Genomic DNA, 20332 nt, shown 5'->3' with positions numbered 1-20332 from the left:
CTGATATCACAAAAATTAATGGCTAATGGTTATCCTCTGAAGACAAACAGCTGTACCAGCTTCAAGTGGAAAGCAAAGGAGAAGTGGGGTACTCTACAGGTCAAGTTGCAAGTGAAAACGCTATTCATCCCTCCAAAAGACGGAAACTGCCTGATGAATCTAGTGACAGTGGTACTGAATCTAAAGGGAGAGAGTATGAAGATGAAAGGACTACTCCACCAACCAAAAAACACAACAAAAAAGTTGCAACCAATTAGGTGACATCCACAAAAGTATCAACAAGTGAAGCTACCAAGATATGCAAAGAGTTGCCATTTGATGGCAATGACATTCCTACATCAAGTCAAGTAGCAATTTACAAATCAACATACAAAGAGGCTGTTAAATTGAAGGAGAAAATTATTGAAAAGTTACAAATGGAAGAATGGTCTTTACATTTCAATGGGGAGCACACTGAGGAAAATGGGTATCAGGTATTAGTACTTAAAAATGAAAGAACCGAAGTAAAACTGGATGCACTGCATTTGAAAAATGGCAAGGTTGAAACTATTGCTGAAGGAATGGCAAAAGTTATTGATGAATACAACTTATGGAATGCAATAAAGATGATCAATGCTGATACAACAAACGTTAACACGGAAAAAGAGTGGAGCTGCTGTCAAACCGCAACGAATGTTCTCAGAAAAGGGGATTAGCAAACCACAGTTTATCAGTTGTCAGCATTACGTTCTGGACAGGATTCTCTGCTTGGTAATGGATGAAAATCTTGGTGCTAAAACCAGTTCTCCAAACATCAAGTATCCATTTGTATCCCAACTGGTGAAGAATTATAAGGGACTAAAGGCACAGTTTGTTAATGGAACAGAAGGGATCCTCCATAAATCAGGATGGAGAGATGATATGAAGTTTTTGTACCCTCTAACATGAGTGTTTAGATTCTTTGAAGAAAAAGATGGAATTCAGGAGCTATTCTAGCTATTCTGGCATTCATTCTTATACAAACAAGACAGAAGACTTTGGAGAAGATATGCAGATTCATTTCATACACCTGGGCAGATCATTGGTTTACTAATCAAATGTATGATGAAAATGACTTCAAGAATTTGTCAGAAATATTGAAACGTTACAAAAAAGCAGAAGCTGTCCACACTCAATATACCAAGAAGTAATCAGTGTGCTGAACATGTAATCAGAGTTATGCAGAAATTGTATGCTGCCTCCTGAAACAAAAATAAACTGCAACTTCAGTTTATTCTAGGCAATGAGTAGTAATATATATACAAACATGATAACAATGATGCTGTAAGCTGTTTTATTCGTTATTAATATTACATGCAATATACATTCAAGTTACTTGTTTTCATTACTCGTTTTTTTCATTTAGGGGTGACATTTTCTAAAAAGATATTGAAATGAAAGGTCATTTCTTGGCTTTTAGGCAAAAGTTCACGTGATTAAGGTACAGGAATATTATGTTGTAAAAAACTCTAGTACACACACACACACACACACACACACACACACACACACACACACACACACACACACACACACACACACGCTATCACACAAACTATCGACAAATGCCTTTTACAATCAGTAACAACAGGCTAAGTAATGAGTAATGACACCGCAGAAAAATTAAGTTACATATTTAACCTTCCTATGTTATTTAATGCTTGCTGTGAAATTAGCATTTCAATTATATATTGGACATTTTTTATTATTTTTTTTTTATTAACACACTGGCCGATTCCCACCAAGGCAGGGTGGCCCGAAAAAGAAAAACTTTCACCATCATTCACTCCATCACTGTCTTGCCAGAAGGGTGCTTTACACTACAGTTTTTAAACTGCAACAACAACAACAAAAAAAAAAGAATATAGGAAAAGTATTGGTATCAGCTCAGATACTGTTATATCTGCATGCCTCTGGCAAGACAGTGACCATGTGAATGATGGTGAAAGTGTTTCTTTTTCAGGTCACCCTGCCTTGGTGGGAGTCGTCCAACGTGTTAAAAAAAAAAAATATATGCCAAGAATTTGTAGCCTGGAGATAAGGAGGTGGTGCGGAGTTACTAAAACTATTATCCAGAGGGCTGAGGAGGGGTTGTTGAGGTGGGTTGGATATTTAGAGATAAAGCAAAATAGGATGATATGGAGGATACATAAATCTTCAGTGGAGGGAAGGTGGGGTAAGGGTCGCCCTAAGAAAGATTGGAGGGAGTGGGTAAGTAAAGATATTGTGTGTGAGGGGCTTGGACATCCTGGAGAGGTGCATGTGAATGTTAGATAAGAGTGAAGGCAAATGGTTTTTGGGACTTGAGCTACTGGAGTGTGAAGGAATTCTTGAATGCAGTGCAATAAGAAATGGAACTGGAGGGAAAGTCGGTGATGATGATGGAGTACATAGCTAGGAAGTGCTAGGAGGCCAGACGAAAACTTCATACCTACACGAAGAATGTAAAATAGAAAACACAGAGAGAGCCCTTGGTTCAGCCAAAGATGTAGAGGGGGAAAAATGCATAAGAGCATGGAAAAACCATAGGAAGTGAATGACAGACAAGAACAGAGAAGTGAGCAGATTAGCCAGAAATGAATATGCAATAAGAGAGGCTGAGTAACAATTTGAGAATGATATAACAAAGATTAAGTCTGAGCCAAAACTGCTTCACAGCCATATCAGAAGAAAAAAAATAGAGAGACCAGGTAATGTGACTGGAGAGCAGCTCACGCAAAATGACAAGGAAATCTGTGAAGTGCTACACAGATGACTTAACCCCTTAACTGTCCAAACATAGATCTACGTTCTCTTGTCCAGCACTCTGAATAATATGAAAAAAAAAATAAAATAGTCAGTAGTTATGGAGATATAAGGCCACAATGTTAGCGCTTGTCACTCACCTGACAACCACACGAAGGGCTGCTGCTTGCAGAAGTGCTGCCGATATACTTTTTTTTTTTTTTTTTTTTTTAATTTGTATAATTTTTGTTCTGATAATCACAATTTTTAGCAGTTCTTGTGATTTCATAGCTAATTTTTGTTCTGACACTAATATTAGGTACTGAAATAGTACTAAAATAGTCACAGGTGAACATTTTCACCTGCCTTAGTCATATACTATTATCTAGAAATACATACACAGTATTTATAGGTCCCAGCAATGTTTTGGATACATGGGAGTATATAATAATAATAATTTTCCTTGAAGCATGGTGTAAGACGAATGTCATTCCACTGCTGACAGTGCAGCAGTGGTGACATTTGATGAGCGTGCACTGCCATGACTTTATTTGTTTTCACTGTTACACATAAACACTGTCTGTGTCTAGCTTTGTCTGTCTGTCTAGCTCTCTGTTTGTCTCTGCTTATCTGTCTGCTTGTCTGTCTTGGAGAGCTACTCGTGAACCAACAGGTATTACGACCAGTCATCACATCTGCTTCCTGAACAAATGAAATTACGTATTACTTGCCAGTCATGCTTACTATGCATTATATCTACAAGCACAGTATAGCACTGTCTGGATTTTTTGGGTTATCCTAGGTAATTTACACTATAATTATATTTATGTGTACCTGTGAGACAGAGACAGACGGAGATAGAGACAGCCAAAGTCAATCAGCCAGCCGCCAGCCAAACATGTATTACGTGTTCCAGAATTGTTTCTCTTTACTTAGGGCATAGGTTATAAGACATTCTGGCAGGATGACACTACCACTGGTACCAAAATTGAAAGGCTGTTGCACAAATGATGCACATGGGTTATTATCAAGGTTTTTTATTTTTCCTCAATCACTTGTGGCCACATCCACCTCAAAGCCACTAAACTCGATGTCAACATCACTTTCCTCTTAAAACGGGAGTGTTAATACTACATGACATCAGTGAATCCCAAGTGTTTGCCGTGCTGTTTGCTCTAGCTGGCGCTCAATTGAACTGGTGCTCCCACAAGGTACTAAGTGATCCCATATTTTTTTAATACTGCTCGCACCAGTGCTAAGACTCATTCTATGCTGACCAAGCATGTCAGGCTAATTGTGCCAAATTTGGAGGCAGGAAAAATAAAACGTAGATCTACATCTGGAGCGCTAGCGGTAAGAATGTAGGTCTACGTTTGGACAGTTAAGGGGTTAAGAGGTCTTCCCAGTGAAACTTGGGGCAATGCCAGAAAGCCTAGAGGAGAGCACATCAGCAGTACTGAATAATATACACACAACAGGGGTAGAGGTAAAAAAAAAAAAAAAAATTCTGATGGATCTGCATATCAAAAGCAGTGAGTCCTCACAGGGTGTCAGGATGGTCAGGAAGTGGAGGCAGGATCTATACATAGTTTTAAGAATAGGTATATTATTATTATAAAGAAGTGCTAAACCTACAAGGGTCATACAACACAGCAGGGAAGGGTGCCTGGGTATTGGGTAGCAACAGGGCAGGGGATTATTATTAAGTCATGGAGTGCAGCGGGGCAGTGGATAGTGCCGAGGTAGAGGGTAGAAAGGGCTGAGGTAGAAAGGGCTGAGGTAGAAAGTGCTAGAGGCATCATCATCACAGTTTGTGCAGTAAATAAGTTGCTGTCAAAAAGACAATGAGATAGTCTGGGTTAAAGGAGGGTCCATCAGCAAGAAGGGAAGGTAAATTAAGGGCAGTAGAGCAGTGATGACACTGGAAGTAAATTCTGCGTGCTCGTTGACAGTGGGGGCAGTCCAACAGAATATGGCTAACAGAAACTAAAACCTGACAATTCTCGCAGTGTGGAACAGGGTGCCTCTCCACGCGATACCTGTGAGTAAGCCGAGTGTGGCTGATGTGAAGACTGCAGAGAGTAGTCTCCCAACTTCAACATTAATGACAAGAAAACAGCCAGAAACCTATACTTGGTTTAATAGAATGTAATTTGTTATGTAGCAGATCAGACCAACGTTATTGCCAACGGGTGTGAAGCTGCGAAGCAATTACAGCAAAATAGTCTGTGAATGGAATACCTCTATATGAAACTGGGAGGTCATGTACTGCTGACTGTGCAGCAGTGTCTGCCTTTTCATTCCCCTGTATGTCAACATGACCGGGGACCCAACAATATCTTTGTGCTTGCTAGAGATACAGCACAACCAACGCTGGATATGAAGAACCAGGGAATGAAGTGAATCAAATTTTCTTACAGCCTGTAAAGCACTAAGGGTGTCTGAAATGACCACAAATGGTGACACAGGCATAGACACAATGTGGATAAGTGCTACGAGAATAGCATACAACTCAGCCGTAAAAATGCCCTCACACGATGCTGTCCAGAAACACTGCTGTGAATCCGACGCCATCAGAAGACTTGGAACCATTGGTGTACACTGCGATGGCATGAGAATGAGATCGCAAGTGGTTAAGAAAGAGAGAACCAGAAGCCATCATAGGCAACTGGGCTTTCGCACATGGCAGTGGGAAAGAACAGACACGAACTGTCAGAATTTCCTAAGGGGGTAGGGAAAAATGAGATGCCACATGAACATAGAAGAGTGTTAACCGAAGAGAAGACGAGCGAATGTAGGCGAAGAGAAAATGGACAGAGTAAACAGGGGCAATGAACAAATAAAGAACGTCTGCTAACATCAGGATTGCGGAGGTCATGAGTGCAAACATAATAGTGAAGACAATGAGCATCACGGTGATTGGTCAACGATGGAATATTTGCCTCTGCATAGAGGCGCTCAACTGGTGAACAGCAAAAAGCACTGAGCCATAAATGTAATCCCTGGCGATGAATGGGATTAAGGCTAGAAAGACTTGCAGGAGAGGTCACTGAATATATCTGGTCACCATAATCGAGTTTCAATAAAATTAGGGCCGAATGTAGTTGAAGGAGAGTTCTACGATCAGCTCCCCATGAAAGAGGAGCAAGGGTTTTAAAGAGGTTCAGCCGGCTATAACAAGATGCCTTGAGAGGGGTAATGTGAGGTTTCCAGGATAACCAACGGTCAAACAGAAGGTCGAGAAACCTGACCATATCACATTCTGGGATATGCAAGCCATATATGTACAATGGATGATCAGAGATGACAGAACATGTAATGAAAGTAATTTGGAGAGCTTTGGTACTAGAAAATTTAAACCCATGAGTAGTGGCCCAATTGGAAACAAGGTTGACTGCAATGAGGTGACAGCGCCTGCACAAGCAATAGCAAAGTCATCGACATAAAAGTGATGACCAAATATTAGATGGAAGAATAGATGCCAGATCATTTATAGCAAGGAGAAAGTGTTGTGCTCGGAACACATCCCTGGGGAACACTTTCAGCTTGGACAAAGTCTGGGGTAAGCATATTATTAACCCAAACATGGAAATGTGTCTCAGTTAAGAAGTTCTTAGGAAAAAATGGTAGATTGCCTCGGAGGCCTAAGGAGTGGGTCTTGACCAAGATGTTGTACCTCCAAGTTGTCACATGCCCTCTCAAGGTCAAAAAAGATAGTGATAACTGAGTGATTATTGGCAAAGGTAGTATGAACATACACGTATGTATCCAAGCGTAGTAAGGAGTCAATGGTAGAACGGCCCTTACGAAAGCCATGTTGACTAGTGGAGAGACTACTGTGTGTGTCTAAATACCACATCAAATGTCTATTTACCAGACGTTCCATCACTTTGCAAACAGCACTGGTAAGAGCAAAGGGACGATAGTGGGAGGCAGCATGTCCTGCAGTACCCAGTTTGCAGAAAAGGGGAACAATGGTAGATTTCCCCAGCTGGGGAAGAACTCCTTGTGACCAAATAAGATTAAAGAGTCATAAGAGGACAACAAGGGCTGACTGATGTAAATGCTGTAGCATACAAATATGAATGCTGTCAGGCCCAGCTGCCGATCGGCAAGCGGAGAGTGTTGCCTCCAGTTCCAGAAGTGTAAAAGGCACATTATAAGATTCTTCTCTGATAAAAGAAAAGTTTAACCCTTAAACTGTCCAAACATAGATCTACGTTTGCGCGCGTAGCGTTCCGCCCTTGTTTTTCTCCATAAGAAAGAATGTAAAAAAAAATAGATCTACATTCGGAGCGCTACACGTAGATTTGCGTTTGGACAGCTTAAGGGCTCTAAAACTCTAGTAGACTTGGAGGAAAAGAAATGAGGGGCATAGATGGAGCCCCTGAGAGATACAGACAATATGATTACCAATTTCGGTGGCAATGTCAAAAGGGTTTGCTTTAGCGACACTGGCAACCCGAGAACGGGAGCCAGGTTGGGAGAGCATTTACTACTCGGTTTACTTTTTTTCCAGACTGCACTCAGAGGAAGCTGAAGTGATGGTAGAAACATAATCCTCCTAGCAAGTGCGTTTAGTGTCATGGATGACATGGGCAGCCGCTCTCTTCTACTTAACCCTTTGACTGTTTCGGTCGTATATATATATACGTCTTATGCGCCACTGTTTCGGACGTATTTATACGTGTAAATTCTAGCGGCTTCAAATCAAGCGGGAGAAAGCTGGTAGGCCTACATGTGAGAGAATGGGTCTGTGTGGTCAGTGTGCACCACATAAAAAAAAATCCTGCAGCACAGCACGCAGTGCATAATGAGAAAAAAAAAATGACCGTTTTTTGGATTAAAATACCGACTTTGAGGTGTATTTTTGTATAGTATTTATCACTGTATTCTCGTTTTCATGGTCTCACATGATAAAATGGAAAATGTATTACAGAAATAAAGATGATTTTGATAAATTTCACGATGAAAACGACCTTGAAATTGAGCTCAAAGTAGCGGAAATGTTTGATTTTTACCAATGTTCAGGAGTAAGCAAATCACACCACACTTCCAATACACATCAACTGGAGAGTCTAATATTCTTTCACTAGTGCACTGATATTATTTATACCATTTTTACAATAATGCAGTAGTCTGCATAACAGTAAATTTTGTATTTTCTGTATGAATAAAAAAAAAATAGAAAGCAATAATAATATAAGAGGGGCCTAGAGATGTGACTAATGAACAGAGGATATGTTATTTTAGTGCCAAGAATGTCTACATTCTTTATTCTGGACCCTATTTTGAAATCGGCATCTTTTTTTAATTTGCGTAAAATTGGCCAAATTGCCAATTTCTGACCACTTTATCGAGTAGTTCAAATTGGTAAATGGGCAGTTTCTTGTACTCGACTGATAGAAAAAATGGAGTTCTAAAGAAATAGCTATGGGTTTGATTAACTGGAACAACGGAATTGGCCAAAAACAGGGCTCAAAGTCAGTGAAATTGCCAATGCGTATATGTCGCTGAGACCGGGAGCGTAATTCCGTTAAGTTTTCAACCAAATTTCGTATTTTTGGTGTCATTACCATCGGGAAAAGATTCTCTTATCATTTCATAAGAAAATTTTTTTTTTTCCAAAAAATTTTGCGACATAGAATGACAGTTTCAGAAAGGGGCTTGCGACAATCAAAGGGCTAAAATCAAGGAGTCGCTTTGCGGTTCTTTTGTATCGGTACCTGCCCCACACAATGCATTTCAAACATACTGCCCAAGCACAAGCAGGAGACCACCAAGGCACGCATCTCTGAAAATTCCTGCCCGAAGTTTGGGGTATAGAATGTGAAGCTGCGATTAAAACTGAGATCGAGAAGAGGTATAAAAGCTCATCAATAGAGGATGAAGAAGGATCCTCACTAAAAGCAGTTTGATGCAAGTAAAGGTCCCAATTCGCTCGGTCAAATTGCCAATGTGGGCTACAAGGTGGTGGTGAATACGAAGGAAAAGTAAGGATGATTGGAAAATAATCGCTGTCATGCAAGTCCGGGAGGACAGACCAGGTAAAGTCTAGTACAGTTGAGGAAGAGCAAACTGAGAGATCGATGTAAGAGAGAGAGAGAATGAGCTCGAGGATCAAAATGAGTGGGAGTTCCCATATTTAAAACATGGAGGGGAAGGAAGTGAGAAAAGCCTCCAATTGAATGCCATGGGGGTCATAGTGAGACACCCCCCCTCCCCCCGAGGAAATGGTGAGCATTAAAAATCGCCAAGTAACAGAAGTGGTGGTGGTAAGAAAGAAACCAGAAATGCAGCATCTGGGATAGATAATGCCCGAGAAAGAGAGAGATACAAAGAACAGACAGATTGTATACCACTTATTCAAGTGGATGTGGACAGCAGTGTAATGCAGCAAAGTATGAACAAAGAGTTGATGGTATGGAATACAGGTGCGTATAAGAAGTGCACTTTCATTAGACGTTCCATTGGGAAAAGGATCTGATGAATATAATAAAACATAGCCCAAGATGGGATGGATAACAGCAGAGCATAATTTGGATTCTTGTAAACAAACAAACAGAGGAGAACTGGGAGAGCAACACCTGAAGCTCACCCCAGTTACCTCTGAGCCCATGGATATTCCACTGTAAATAAGCCATGATTTATTAAGAGAAAGATACAAGAAATCTGAAGATAGAGGTATCTATGGACTAGAAGCGTTAGAAAAGTCCATATGTGGAGGCAGCAGAAAATGCACAAGCAGTGAAGGATTGAGACACTGCAAAGAAAGGAGTTGTGCAGGAGAAGAGCAAAGAGGAGGATTGGTGTCCATCAATGGTCTAGACTTCTCAATATATTCAGAGATAGCTTCAAGTGTTTCAAAGGACAAGGACATTGTATGTGGGATGATATTGCAGATGGAAGGAGGAGGGTGAGTAAAAATCGGGGCGATAATGGAATGTACCAAGGTAGGGGGGAGTTGAAAGGGTAGAGGGAACTGGAGAAGCAGCTTGGGAGGGAACAGGAGAGGAACCAACCTGGGAGGGGACAGGAGAGGAAGCAACCTAGAAGGGGGCAGAAGAGGAAGGTACTGTATGAGGAGGAGGATGAACTTCCACAATCATAACAGAGCCAGTTAAGAGGTGATGATTATTATTATAATCAAAAAGAAGCGCTAAGCCACAAGGACTATACAGCTAAGAGGTGATGAACCAGGTACAGAGACTGGAAAGGAAAAATGTGCAGGTAGAAGGGAAGGAGGGGGTTAAAGATTTTAACAATGGGGGATTTTTAGACTTCGGAGAAGTAGAGGGCTAATGGGGAGTTTTTGTTGTATGAGGTTTTGTAGACAAACTTATGAGTGAGAAGAGGTAGGGACCTCTGAGTCCAGGACAGCAAAAGAATTAGAGATGGGGGGGACTATGTAAGGGGTGACCACAGAGGAGGCTGTGGAAGTTGGGGCCCCAGAGGTGGGGGGTCATTTAGTAACTCGAGAATGAGAAATATGTACAGGGAAGTCTCCCCTGGAAGCATAGATGAAAGACTGCCATAGCATAAGGAAAGCCTTCTGCCTCTTTAAGACAATGGATTTCTCACTCGTGTAAGTAAACTTGGCAATGGCGAGAGTAAGACGGATGAGCCTCGTGACAAGGCAAGGGAGATAGACTACAAGATGCATTGGTATGGTCGTCAGCACCACAAACTGGGTATTTGGCCATGGACCTGCAATATTTCACTGGATGACCAAAACGCAAGCAATTTCTACACTGTTGAGGTGTAGGTATCACCTACAATATAAACTGAGAACAGAAGCTCACGGCAGTCAAAAGTTAAGCGAGCTACATTGCAAATGTATCGTATCCGCCTGTGGGCAGGGAGGACATAAGTGTCTACTTTGAGGATTAGGTTGTCTTGGAGCTCAAGCTGTTCCATAATGTCATCACCACATGTCTGGAAATTCTGTTGGAGAATGGTATTAGGAAGAATTGAGAGAATGATTTTCAATAGTTATAGGAATAGCATCTATGGTTGTAAGGAAAGCAAGATCACAAACTTGGTTAGCATTCTGTACTGTGACGATGCGTGCACCCTCTTGAGAGCATAAAAGGATATATCTCAACTAACATGCCAATACTATGATCGGAAAGATAGTCGTGAGAAGTTGGTTGCAAAGTAAAAAATTTAGTCCATTTTGTATTTTGAAACAGTGTGTTGTGCTGGTCTTTTCTGGGCAGAATGAGAAAGAAGCAAAGGAGTATCCTCAGGTAATGGTCTTAGTGTGGGACTAGAGTTGGTCCGACGTAGGAGATCAGAAAAGCGCCTCGCCGTAGAGGGAAGCCAGAAGCACGGTCAAAGAAGTGTGGAAGTCAGATGTATCAAAGGAGTCAGGTGGAATTCTGGTACCTGGAGTGGGTGACGAAACGGCACCAGCAGGAAATACAGGGGCACGAGAAATGTCAAAAGAGTGGTCAAATAATGAGGCAAGGTCGGAACAAGGTGCGGTAGCAGAAAGGGGCCCGGGAGGAGCCGTTTCATGGACTTGGGACTCCATGGTTATGTCACTTTTCTTTTTTTTTTTAACCCTTAAACTGTCCAAGCGTAGATTGACTTTTTTTGCATTGTTTCTTATGGAGAAAATCAAGGTCGGAGCACTACATGCACAAACGTAGATCTACGTTTGGACAGTTTAAGGGTTAAAGAAAAAAAAAGGGGGGAGGGTGATGTGGAGGGATAGCTCCTAGGAGGAATGAAAGGGTCACAAATCCCACTCTGCACCCAAGAGGACCCCAGCACCGCAAATAGTGCAGATGAAACCTGTGTCATACCCTACACTGCATGCCAGTAAACCAGCAATCTGGGATAGCGACTTCACCACCCCCCGGAATCTGAAAGGCAGCTTCCAGAGATACACCAGTTACCCGAAAGACACCCTCCAGGAGACCTGAGAGGGAGTGGGACATCCCTAGGCAATCCAGATTTCATGGCAAACTACACCACCAGACCTCAGTGGAATGGGATGAACCACGGTACCCTTCCCCCCTACCTAGGAACTAGAGTGCCTGTGGGAAGAATCCCAAAGGCTGAAAACAGGAAGGAGACCAAAAGGTCTAATTCCTCAGACCAAAAGCCTCTTCACTGCACCAAGGAGCCCCCCCCCCCCTTGAAGAGGAAGAATAGGTATAATAGGGCCCACGTGGCTAGGAATAAAACTGGAGGCAGGGCTAAGAGCTACGACTTGACCCCTGCATTCACATATAGGTGAAGTACTTGCACTCTGTGAACATTGCCTCCACTTTCCTTAGATCTCGCACACAATGTTCCCATTTTCATAACTGAAGTATTCGTATTTTCTGGAATTATAAATACTTCCCCCATGTTGTATGACCCATGTGAGTTTAGTGCTTGCTTTATATTATTAATATCTTCCCTCTAAGGAATTAGGCCTGTGCTCTTATTCCTTGGACTGAACCTGGCTCTCTCGCATTTCCTCATTCTCAAGCTGTTGTATGACCCCTACAGGTCTAGTACTTCCCATGAATAGAAATACTTTCAGCTTCTGAAGTCCATTTTTTTTTTCAAATTTTTAAACTCCAACTATATAAACTTTGTTACAGAAAAGCTCTCTCTAAATTGTAAATTTCATGAAATCCTAGTCCAAAACATTGCAAAATACAAAAATATATATCTATTTTATTATGCACATAACATGCATATTCAGTACTGATATTACATACATGCCCACACTTTTTTTTTTACTGGACAGTCCTTGATGTTGGTGAGGGGCTCTTGATTTAGGGAATTGGATCTGTGCTCCAGTTCCCCGAATTAAGCCTGAATGCCTTCCACATCCCCCCCCCCCAGGTGCTGTATAATCCTCCGGGTTTAGCGCTTCCCCCTTGATTATAATAATAATTTACTGGACAGCCATCTCCCACCAAGACAGGATGGCCCAAAGAGCACCCATTCACTCAATTGCTATATTGGCAAGTGTGCTGACATAAGTAGATTACCCTCTCTAACATCCCACCTCTCCCTTAAAGTGCAAGTACTACACTTCTGAATAAACAACTATTGAATATGTGGTACTAAATGTGCTTTCTTTGGGTCGCCCTGCCTTAGTGGGAGATGGCCTAGAGTTAAAACTTATGACAAAATATAGGGAGCACGCTAAGAATTCAAGTCTAACTAACCCTTTATAAACAGAACACTCCTGATGTCTTTCATTTTGCTAGTCCCACTCTCAGATTATTATAATCAAAAAAAGAAGCGCTAAGCCACAAGGACTATACAGCACCCACTCTCAGAAAAAGCATGTACATCTCTTACACCCAAATACTGGATTAATGGGTAGAAATTTTCACCAAGCACCATGGTGAAAAAAAAACAATATCATTTAGCTTGGTTGGGTGCTACAAATTTGAGGAAAATGTGACAATGCTGTCAATACTAAAAATTTCTTAGGTTAAAATACAAATCCTTGAAATGTTCAGTAAAATATTAATCGCAAACTTTGGGACTAGTTTCTGACCTGAACAAAAGTGTTCAAAATCTGTAAAACAAACCTTTCATATAATATAAAATCCAAGGCTTACATGTAAAAGAATGGAGGTATAACATCAAACTAGGGTGGCAAATGCATTGGATGTTGTCTCGCCTTTCTTCCGGCCGTACTGACCGATGAAGGAACCATCTTCAGCCATACCTGCTCCTGAGAGGGGCCAAATATTCAAGCAATCAGCATATAAATATATACACAAGCAGATGATTGTCTAAGAATCTCCAAACAAAAATTTTCTATCTACAAAATGCTGCACTTGCAAGGTTTTTTTTGGGGGACACAAGGCAGTACATTATGGTCGATTACCCAATCTAGTTGCTTTGGCATTATAATGTGGATTATGAAAAAGTCATTAGCTTTACAAAATAAAAGTCTGCTGCCAAACTAGCCTGATGTTCATATAGTTTTAAGAGTATAATGCTGTCCAAACTGCAAAAGCTGTTTTTTTTAAAAAAAAAAAAAAAAAAAAAAAAAAAAATCTTACTGGTAGTAACCATATTTACTTTAAAAATAATTAAAATTTTTGTGCTGTTGTACCTTATAGTGAAGATAGCTAATGATATCTAGTAGTAAATTACCAAAGACATGCATCATATAAAGTTCTAAACCATGTAGGTCATTTCAGCAAATAACTGCATTACAGTAACACTTGTGTTACACCATGAGTGTATAATTTTGAAACATTTTGTTAAAATTAATACATGAATTCTGGAATGTCTAAATAATCTTTCTTGTATGTACAAAGAGATTTCCATGGTTATATTGTACTGTATTACAAATGATCATTTTTATATAGGTAATCGACTCTTACAAAATGTACTTCAAAACAAATAAAAGCAAGCTAATGAAACAAAACAGTGAAATTGAAATATACAAGAGTATTTTTAATAAAGAAAGACTACATTCATTTAAGCACTGTTCCTTTATTTTAAAAAAGGCAAAAACTCAGTCCATATTTTGCTACTAATACAGATCTCTCAGTATTCAGGATAAAAACTAAACTGCTCTTGCCATTCCTTCTGTAAATATAAATACTGCACAATAAATAATTTAAAAAAAAAGGCTTGGAAAGGAAGTACCTTCCTAAAGTAATTATGTATATATACAACAATTTCTATGTATGGAGGATGCAGAGACAGTATGTATTAACATACCTCAAATGGGGGGATATGTTAGCCATGAAAAAAACTTATCCTTGTATCTTGTGAGGCTCAGTTCCAATGTTCTGCCTTATTTAGGTGAAAATTGTGTGACAGATAAAACAAATAGAAATAGGCACAATAAATGGGTAATGAAAAAAACGAAGCAGACTTGTGCACAGATTTAAATGCACACTTAGGAGAACCACTAAAAATACTGTAATGCATGTAGCTTAAAACAAAGCATATAAACTACTCAAGATACATAACTGAGGTTGCATAACAGGGAATGGCTTATACTCTTGTGATTACTTTAAACCTTGATTATCCATAATGCACTTATATACTTATGTGGCAGTTATACATTTAATAGGGGTTAAATTATCACTTTCATGGGAAAAATGCTTAACCCATAAGGGTCATACAGCATCTAGGAAATGGGAGGCAATTGGGTTCGATCCACTGAAAGGATTAGTCCAATTCCATAGCTCAAGATTTCCTTCACTGGCACCAAGAGGAATAAAGGCTTAATAAAATATCATAACACTACAGAGAATTCAGTACAGAAATTAACCTCTTGAGGGCCCATGCAATTGTTCTACAGGTTTATAGCCAGGGTCCATTCCGTAGTACTACGTGATGAGCTCAGCTCACTTACATAAGCTGTGAGCAGTAAATCTGGGCTTAGATATGAGAGAATAGGTCTATGTGGTAAGTGTGCATCATATAAAAAAAATCCTGCAGCATGCAGTGTATGAGAAAAAAAATTGCAACTGTAGTCCGTTTAAAATGGCAACTTTGCAGTCTCATTTGATAGAATGGAAGATATATTACAGAAATAGAGATGATTTTATATGCGTTCACAAATGCACTGATATTATTACAATATTGAATAACAGTAAATCTTCTATTTCTTGGCATGAATAAAAATTCATTGTGAATAAACAATCAAAATGGAATTCACATGTAAAGCTTGGGAACATAAATAATGAACAGAGGAATTGTTATTTTAGTGCCAGGAATGTCTGCACTGTTTATTCTGGACCCTATTTTGAAATTGAAATATTTTGATATTTGTGTGAAATTGGCCAAATTACCAATTTCTAATCACTAGTGTTATTGGGTAGTTGAAATAGCTCATTGGGCAGTTTTTGTGCTCAAGATATAAAATAAAAGGTACAGTGGAACCTCAGCACTCGAAAAATTCAGTATTCAAATGCTTTGTTTGGTAAACAAATTGCTCAGTAGTTGACCATTTGCTCAGCACTCGACCAAACAAACATGACCTGCCAGAACTTTGCTGTAAATTATTTTGCGTTTCTTCGTATTTTTTTTTTTTTTTTATATTACAGCCTCTCCTCACTTAGCGACATACTTGTTTATTGACGGCTCGGACTTACAATGGGTTCTCTGACCAGTATGTTAGCGCTGTATAGTCCTTGTGGCTTAGCGCTTCTTTTTTATTATAATAATAATCTGACCAGTATGCATAAATGGTTGTTAGACAGCAACCACCCAGGAAAGTACTACTACCATCCTGCCAAATGAGTGTGAAACAGAAACCTTTAACTGTTTAACATGATGGTAGGATTGCTGGTGTTCTTTTTTCTGTCTCATAAACACACTGCATAACAGGTATATCTTGCTACTTCTACTTACACTTAGGTCACACTACACAGGCATGCACATGCATATATATACATACACACATCAAGGTTTTTTTTTTTTTCTTAATAGTTCTTCTTTATTTTCTCTATTCTCCATGGGGAAGTGGAAAAGAATCTTTCCTCCATAAGCCATGCGTGTCATATGAGGAGACTATAATGCGAGAAGCAATGGGCTAGTAACCCCTTCTCCTGTAGAAAATACTAAAAAAGTGAAGAAAAACTTTATGAAACTGGGATGCTTGAATGTATGTGGATATAGTGTGGATGATAAGAAAGACATAATTGCTAATGTTATGACCGAAAAGAAGTTGGATGTCGTAGCTCTAAGTGAAACAATGCTGAAGGGGGTAGGTGAGTTTCAGTGGGGAGAAATAAATTGCATTAAGTCAAGAGTATCTGAGAGAATTAAAGCTAAGGAAGGGGTAGTAATAATGTTGAAGGATCATTTATGGAAGGAGAAGAGGGAATATAAATTTATAAATTCAAGGATTATGTGGATTAAAATAAGGGTTGGATGCAAAAAGTGGGTCATAACAAGTGTGTATGCTTCTAGAGAAGAGAGAGATTGATATTTTGGGAGATGTTAAGTGAGTGTGTAGGAACTTTTGAACCAAGTGAGAGAGTAGTTGTAGTAGGGCACCTAAATGCTAAAGTAGGAGAAACATTTAGAAAGGGTGTGGTAGGTAAGTTTGGGGTGCCAGGTGTAAATGATAATAGGGGCCCTTTGATTGAACTTCGTATAGAAAGGGGTTTGGTTGTAGGTAATACATATTTTAAGAAAAAAGAGGATAAGTACAGTGGAACCTTGACTTACAAGTTTAATCCGTTCCATGACCTAGCTTGTAACTCAATTTGCTCGTATATCAAATTTCCTCATTTAAATTAATTGAAATGCCATTAATCCGTCCCAGCGGCAGGACAAAATATTTCATTATAACACTATCAACTCTACGCCTTATTTTATCTATCACAATTCATCTAATATGACATGATAAACAACATAATTAACAGAGAAACATGATATATACTCTAGAATGAATAAAACAGGCCATAATACAATGAGTGATGATGGCGGCACAAGCGGCGGCAGTGTCAGTGTTTAGTCCTTTTTCTATCGCTTAACCCCTAAATGGTCCAAACGTATATATACGTTTTCTCACCCAGTGTCCTGAATATTTTAAAAATAAAATAATTTTTTTTTCATTGAAATGAAGAGAAAACTTTTCTAAGTGTTACAGGATTAAAATAAAAAAAATTAGGGTCAGTACTTACTGAGATATAAGGCTGCAAAGCTGGCACTTAATGCTCACCTGATGGCAACATAGAGTTCTGCTGCTTGCAGAAGTTGAACATCAAAATGGTATAAAATACTGACAGGTTGGTAGGTAAGACACATAGGCAACAGTTAGGCAACTTTATTCCGAAACGTTTCGCCTACACAGTAGGCTTCTTCAGTCGAATACAGAAAGTAGGCAGGAACAGTAGAGATGTGAAGACGATGTAATCAGTCCATCACCCATGAAGTCGTAGAATTTGAGGTTGTCAGTCCCTCAGCCTGGAGAAGTTCAGTTTCATAGTCAGGAACTATCTGAAGATCAAGCGACAGTGCGGAGACTTAAATACTGTCGGAAGGAGAGAGGTGCAGAGTAGTAGTAGTGAGAATGCACCTCTCCTTCCGACAGTATTTAAGTCTCCGCTCTGTCGCTTGATCTTCAGATAGTTCCTGACTATGAAACTGAACTTCTCCAGGCTGAGGGACTGACAACCTCAAATTCTACGACTTCAAGGGTGATGGACTGATTACATCATCTTCACATCTCTACTATTCCTGCCTACTTTCTGTATTCGACTGAAGAAGCCTACTGTGTAGGCGAAACGTTTCAGAATAAAGTTGCCTAACTGTTGCCTATGAGTCTTATTTACCAGCTGCAGAAGTGTTGCTGATATACCATTTTTTCTCATTTTTATATTATTTTATATAATTTTTATGTTCTGATAATTACAATTTGCTGTAGTTCTTGTCATTTCATAACCAATCTTTGTTCTGACACTAATATTAGGTACTGAAATTGTACTCAAACATATTGACAGGTGGACATTTACACTTGCCTTGGTCATTTACTATTGTCTAGGAATATATACAAAGTATTTATAGGTCCCAGCAATGTTTCGGATACACGTGAGTATAGAAGAAGGAAGGGAGGGAGGGAAGGAGGGAAGGAGGGAGGAGGGAAGGAGAGAAGGAGGGAAGGAGGGAGGAGGGAAGGAGAGAAGGAGGGAAGAAGAAGAGGAGGAGGAAGAAGAGAGGGAGGGAAGAAGAAGAGGAGGGAGGAAGAAGAAAAGAAGAAGAAGAAAAGAAGAAGAAGAATAGAAGAAGAAGAAGAGGAAGAAGAAGAAGAAGAAGAAGAAGAAGAAAAGAAGAAGAAGAAAAGAAGAAGAAGGAGGAAGAAGAAGAAGAAGAAGAAGAAAAGAAGAAGAAGAAAAGAAGAAGAAGAAAAGAAGAAGAAGAAAAGAAGAAGAAGAAAAGAAGAAGAAGAAAAGAAGAAGAAAAGAAGAAGAAGAAAAGAAGAAGAAAAGAAGAAGAAAAGAAGAAGAAGTAGTAGTAGTAGTTGTAGTAGTAGTAGTAGTAGTAGTAGTAGTAGTAGCAGCAGCAGCAGCAGCTGTTGTTGTTCCTCCTCCTCCCCCCTTGAAGCAATGTGTAAGACAAGTGTCAGTGACAAGCATCTGGGAGGGCAGTGATAAGATGAGATAAGCAATGACATTTGATGGGTTCCAGCGAGGGTGCAGAGATAAGGTGTGACATCTGATGAGCTCATATCTCTGTCTCTGATTATCTGTTTCGTCTCTGTCTGCTTGTCTCTTTCCGTCTCTCTGCTTGTCTCTTTCCACCTCTCTGTCTCAGAGAGAGCCACTGTGAACCAACAGGTATTCTTATGCATTATATCTACAAGCACAGTGTAGCACTTCGGATTTTTTTAGGTTATCCTAGGTAATTTACACTATGTATAATTGTATTTGTGTATACCTGTGAGACAGATAAGAGACAGAGATAGATAGGCAGAGACAGACAGACCCTAAACTTGGGGCCTAACATCCCTTTCCTCTTAACCCTTTGAGGGTCGACAGGCCCTCTCCGAGACTCGTTCTCAGTGTCGGCCAAATTAAAAAAAAAAAAAAAAAAAATCTTACGAAAAGATAGCGAATCTTTTCCCGATCATAATGACACCAAAAATATGAAATTTGATGGAAAACTTACGGAATTATGCTCTCGCGAAGTTAGCGGTCTCGGCGATTTTGCCCACTTTGAGCCCCATTTTCGGCCAGTTCCACTGTACTAGTTGACAAAAAACATGAATATTTCGCTATAACTCCATTTTTTCTATTGAATGAGTGCAAGAAACCACCCACTTACCAATTTCAATTATCCAGTACAGTGGTAAGAATTTAGCAATTTTGCCAATTTCACACAAATTTCAAAAGATGCCAGTTTCTGAATAGGGTCCAGAACAAACAAGAAATACATTCCTGGCACTAAAATGACATTTCCTCTGTTCATTAGTCTCGTCTCAAGGCCCCTCTTACATTCTTTTGCTTTCCACTTTGAATTTTTATTCTCACAAAAAATAGAAGATTTACTGTTATGCAGACTACTGCATTAGTGTAAAAAATGGTATGAATCATATTGGCGCACTTGCAAAAGAATATTAGACTCGCCAGTTGACATGCATTGGACGCTTGGCATGATTTGTTTACTTTTGAACTTCGGTAAAAATCGAACATTTCTGCTACTTTGAGCTCAATTTCAAGGTACTTTTCGTTGTAAAACCAGTCAAAATCATCTCAATTTTTATGATATGCCTTCCATTCTATGAAATGAGAGCAGCGCTGTATAGCCCTTGTGGCTTAGCGCTTCTTTTTGATTATAATAATAATAATAATATGAAATGAGACCAAGAAAACTAGAATACAACAATAAATACCATACGAAAATACAGTGCAAAGTTGCTGTTTTATTCCAAAAAAACGGTCAAAGTTTTTTTTTTCTCATTATGCACTGTGTGCTGCAGGATTTTTTTTATACTGTGCACACTGACTACATAGACCCATTCTTTCATATGGAGGCCTACCAGCTTTCTCCATCTAGATTTGAGGGCGCTAGAATTTAGGCGTACTAGTACGTCAAAAACCCTAGGTCGTAAGCCGTACTAGTACGTCCGAAACCCTCAAAGGGTTAAAAGGGG

At 39.6% G+C, this 20332-nt stretch overlaps 1 protein-coding gene across 6 annotated transcripts in view; it reads right to left on the bottom strand.

The window, feature by feature from the left end:
• The window catches only part of Nrg (Neuroglian), a 434360-nt gene that overhangs the window by 4740 nt on the left and 409288 nt on the right, over nt 1-20332 (bottom strand). Inside the window, exon 22 of one of the 6 annotated variants that reach the window (XR_011392382.1) lies at nt 13290-13435. The exons of 4 other annotated variants lie outside the window; for them this stretch is intronic. Coding sequence is in view for 1 of the 2 variants with exons in the window: in XM_070088295.1 (XP_069944396.1) it covers nt 13344-13435 (92 nt within the window). In the remaining variant the exon portion in view is untranslated. The remainder of the gene's footprint in view (nt 1-13289; nt 13436-20332) is intronic. One more of the 6 variants, XM_070088295.1, reaches the window with a different exon arrangement.

Source organism: Cherax quadricarinatus, chromosome 24, assembly GCF_038502225.1.
Source record: "Cherax quadricarinatus isolate ZL_2023a chromosome 24, ASM3850222v1, whole genome shotgun sequence".
Lineage (NCBI taxonomy): Eukaryota > Metazoa > Arthropoda > Malacostraca > Decapoda > Parastacidae > Cherax > Cherax quadricarinatus.
The sequence above is the reverse complement of the archived record's forward strand: the minus strand, read 5'-3'. Positions and strand labels throughout refer to the sequence as shown.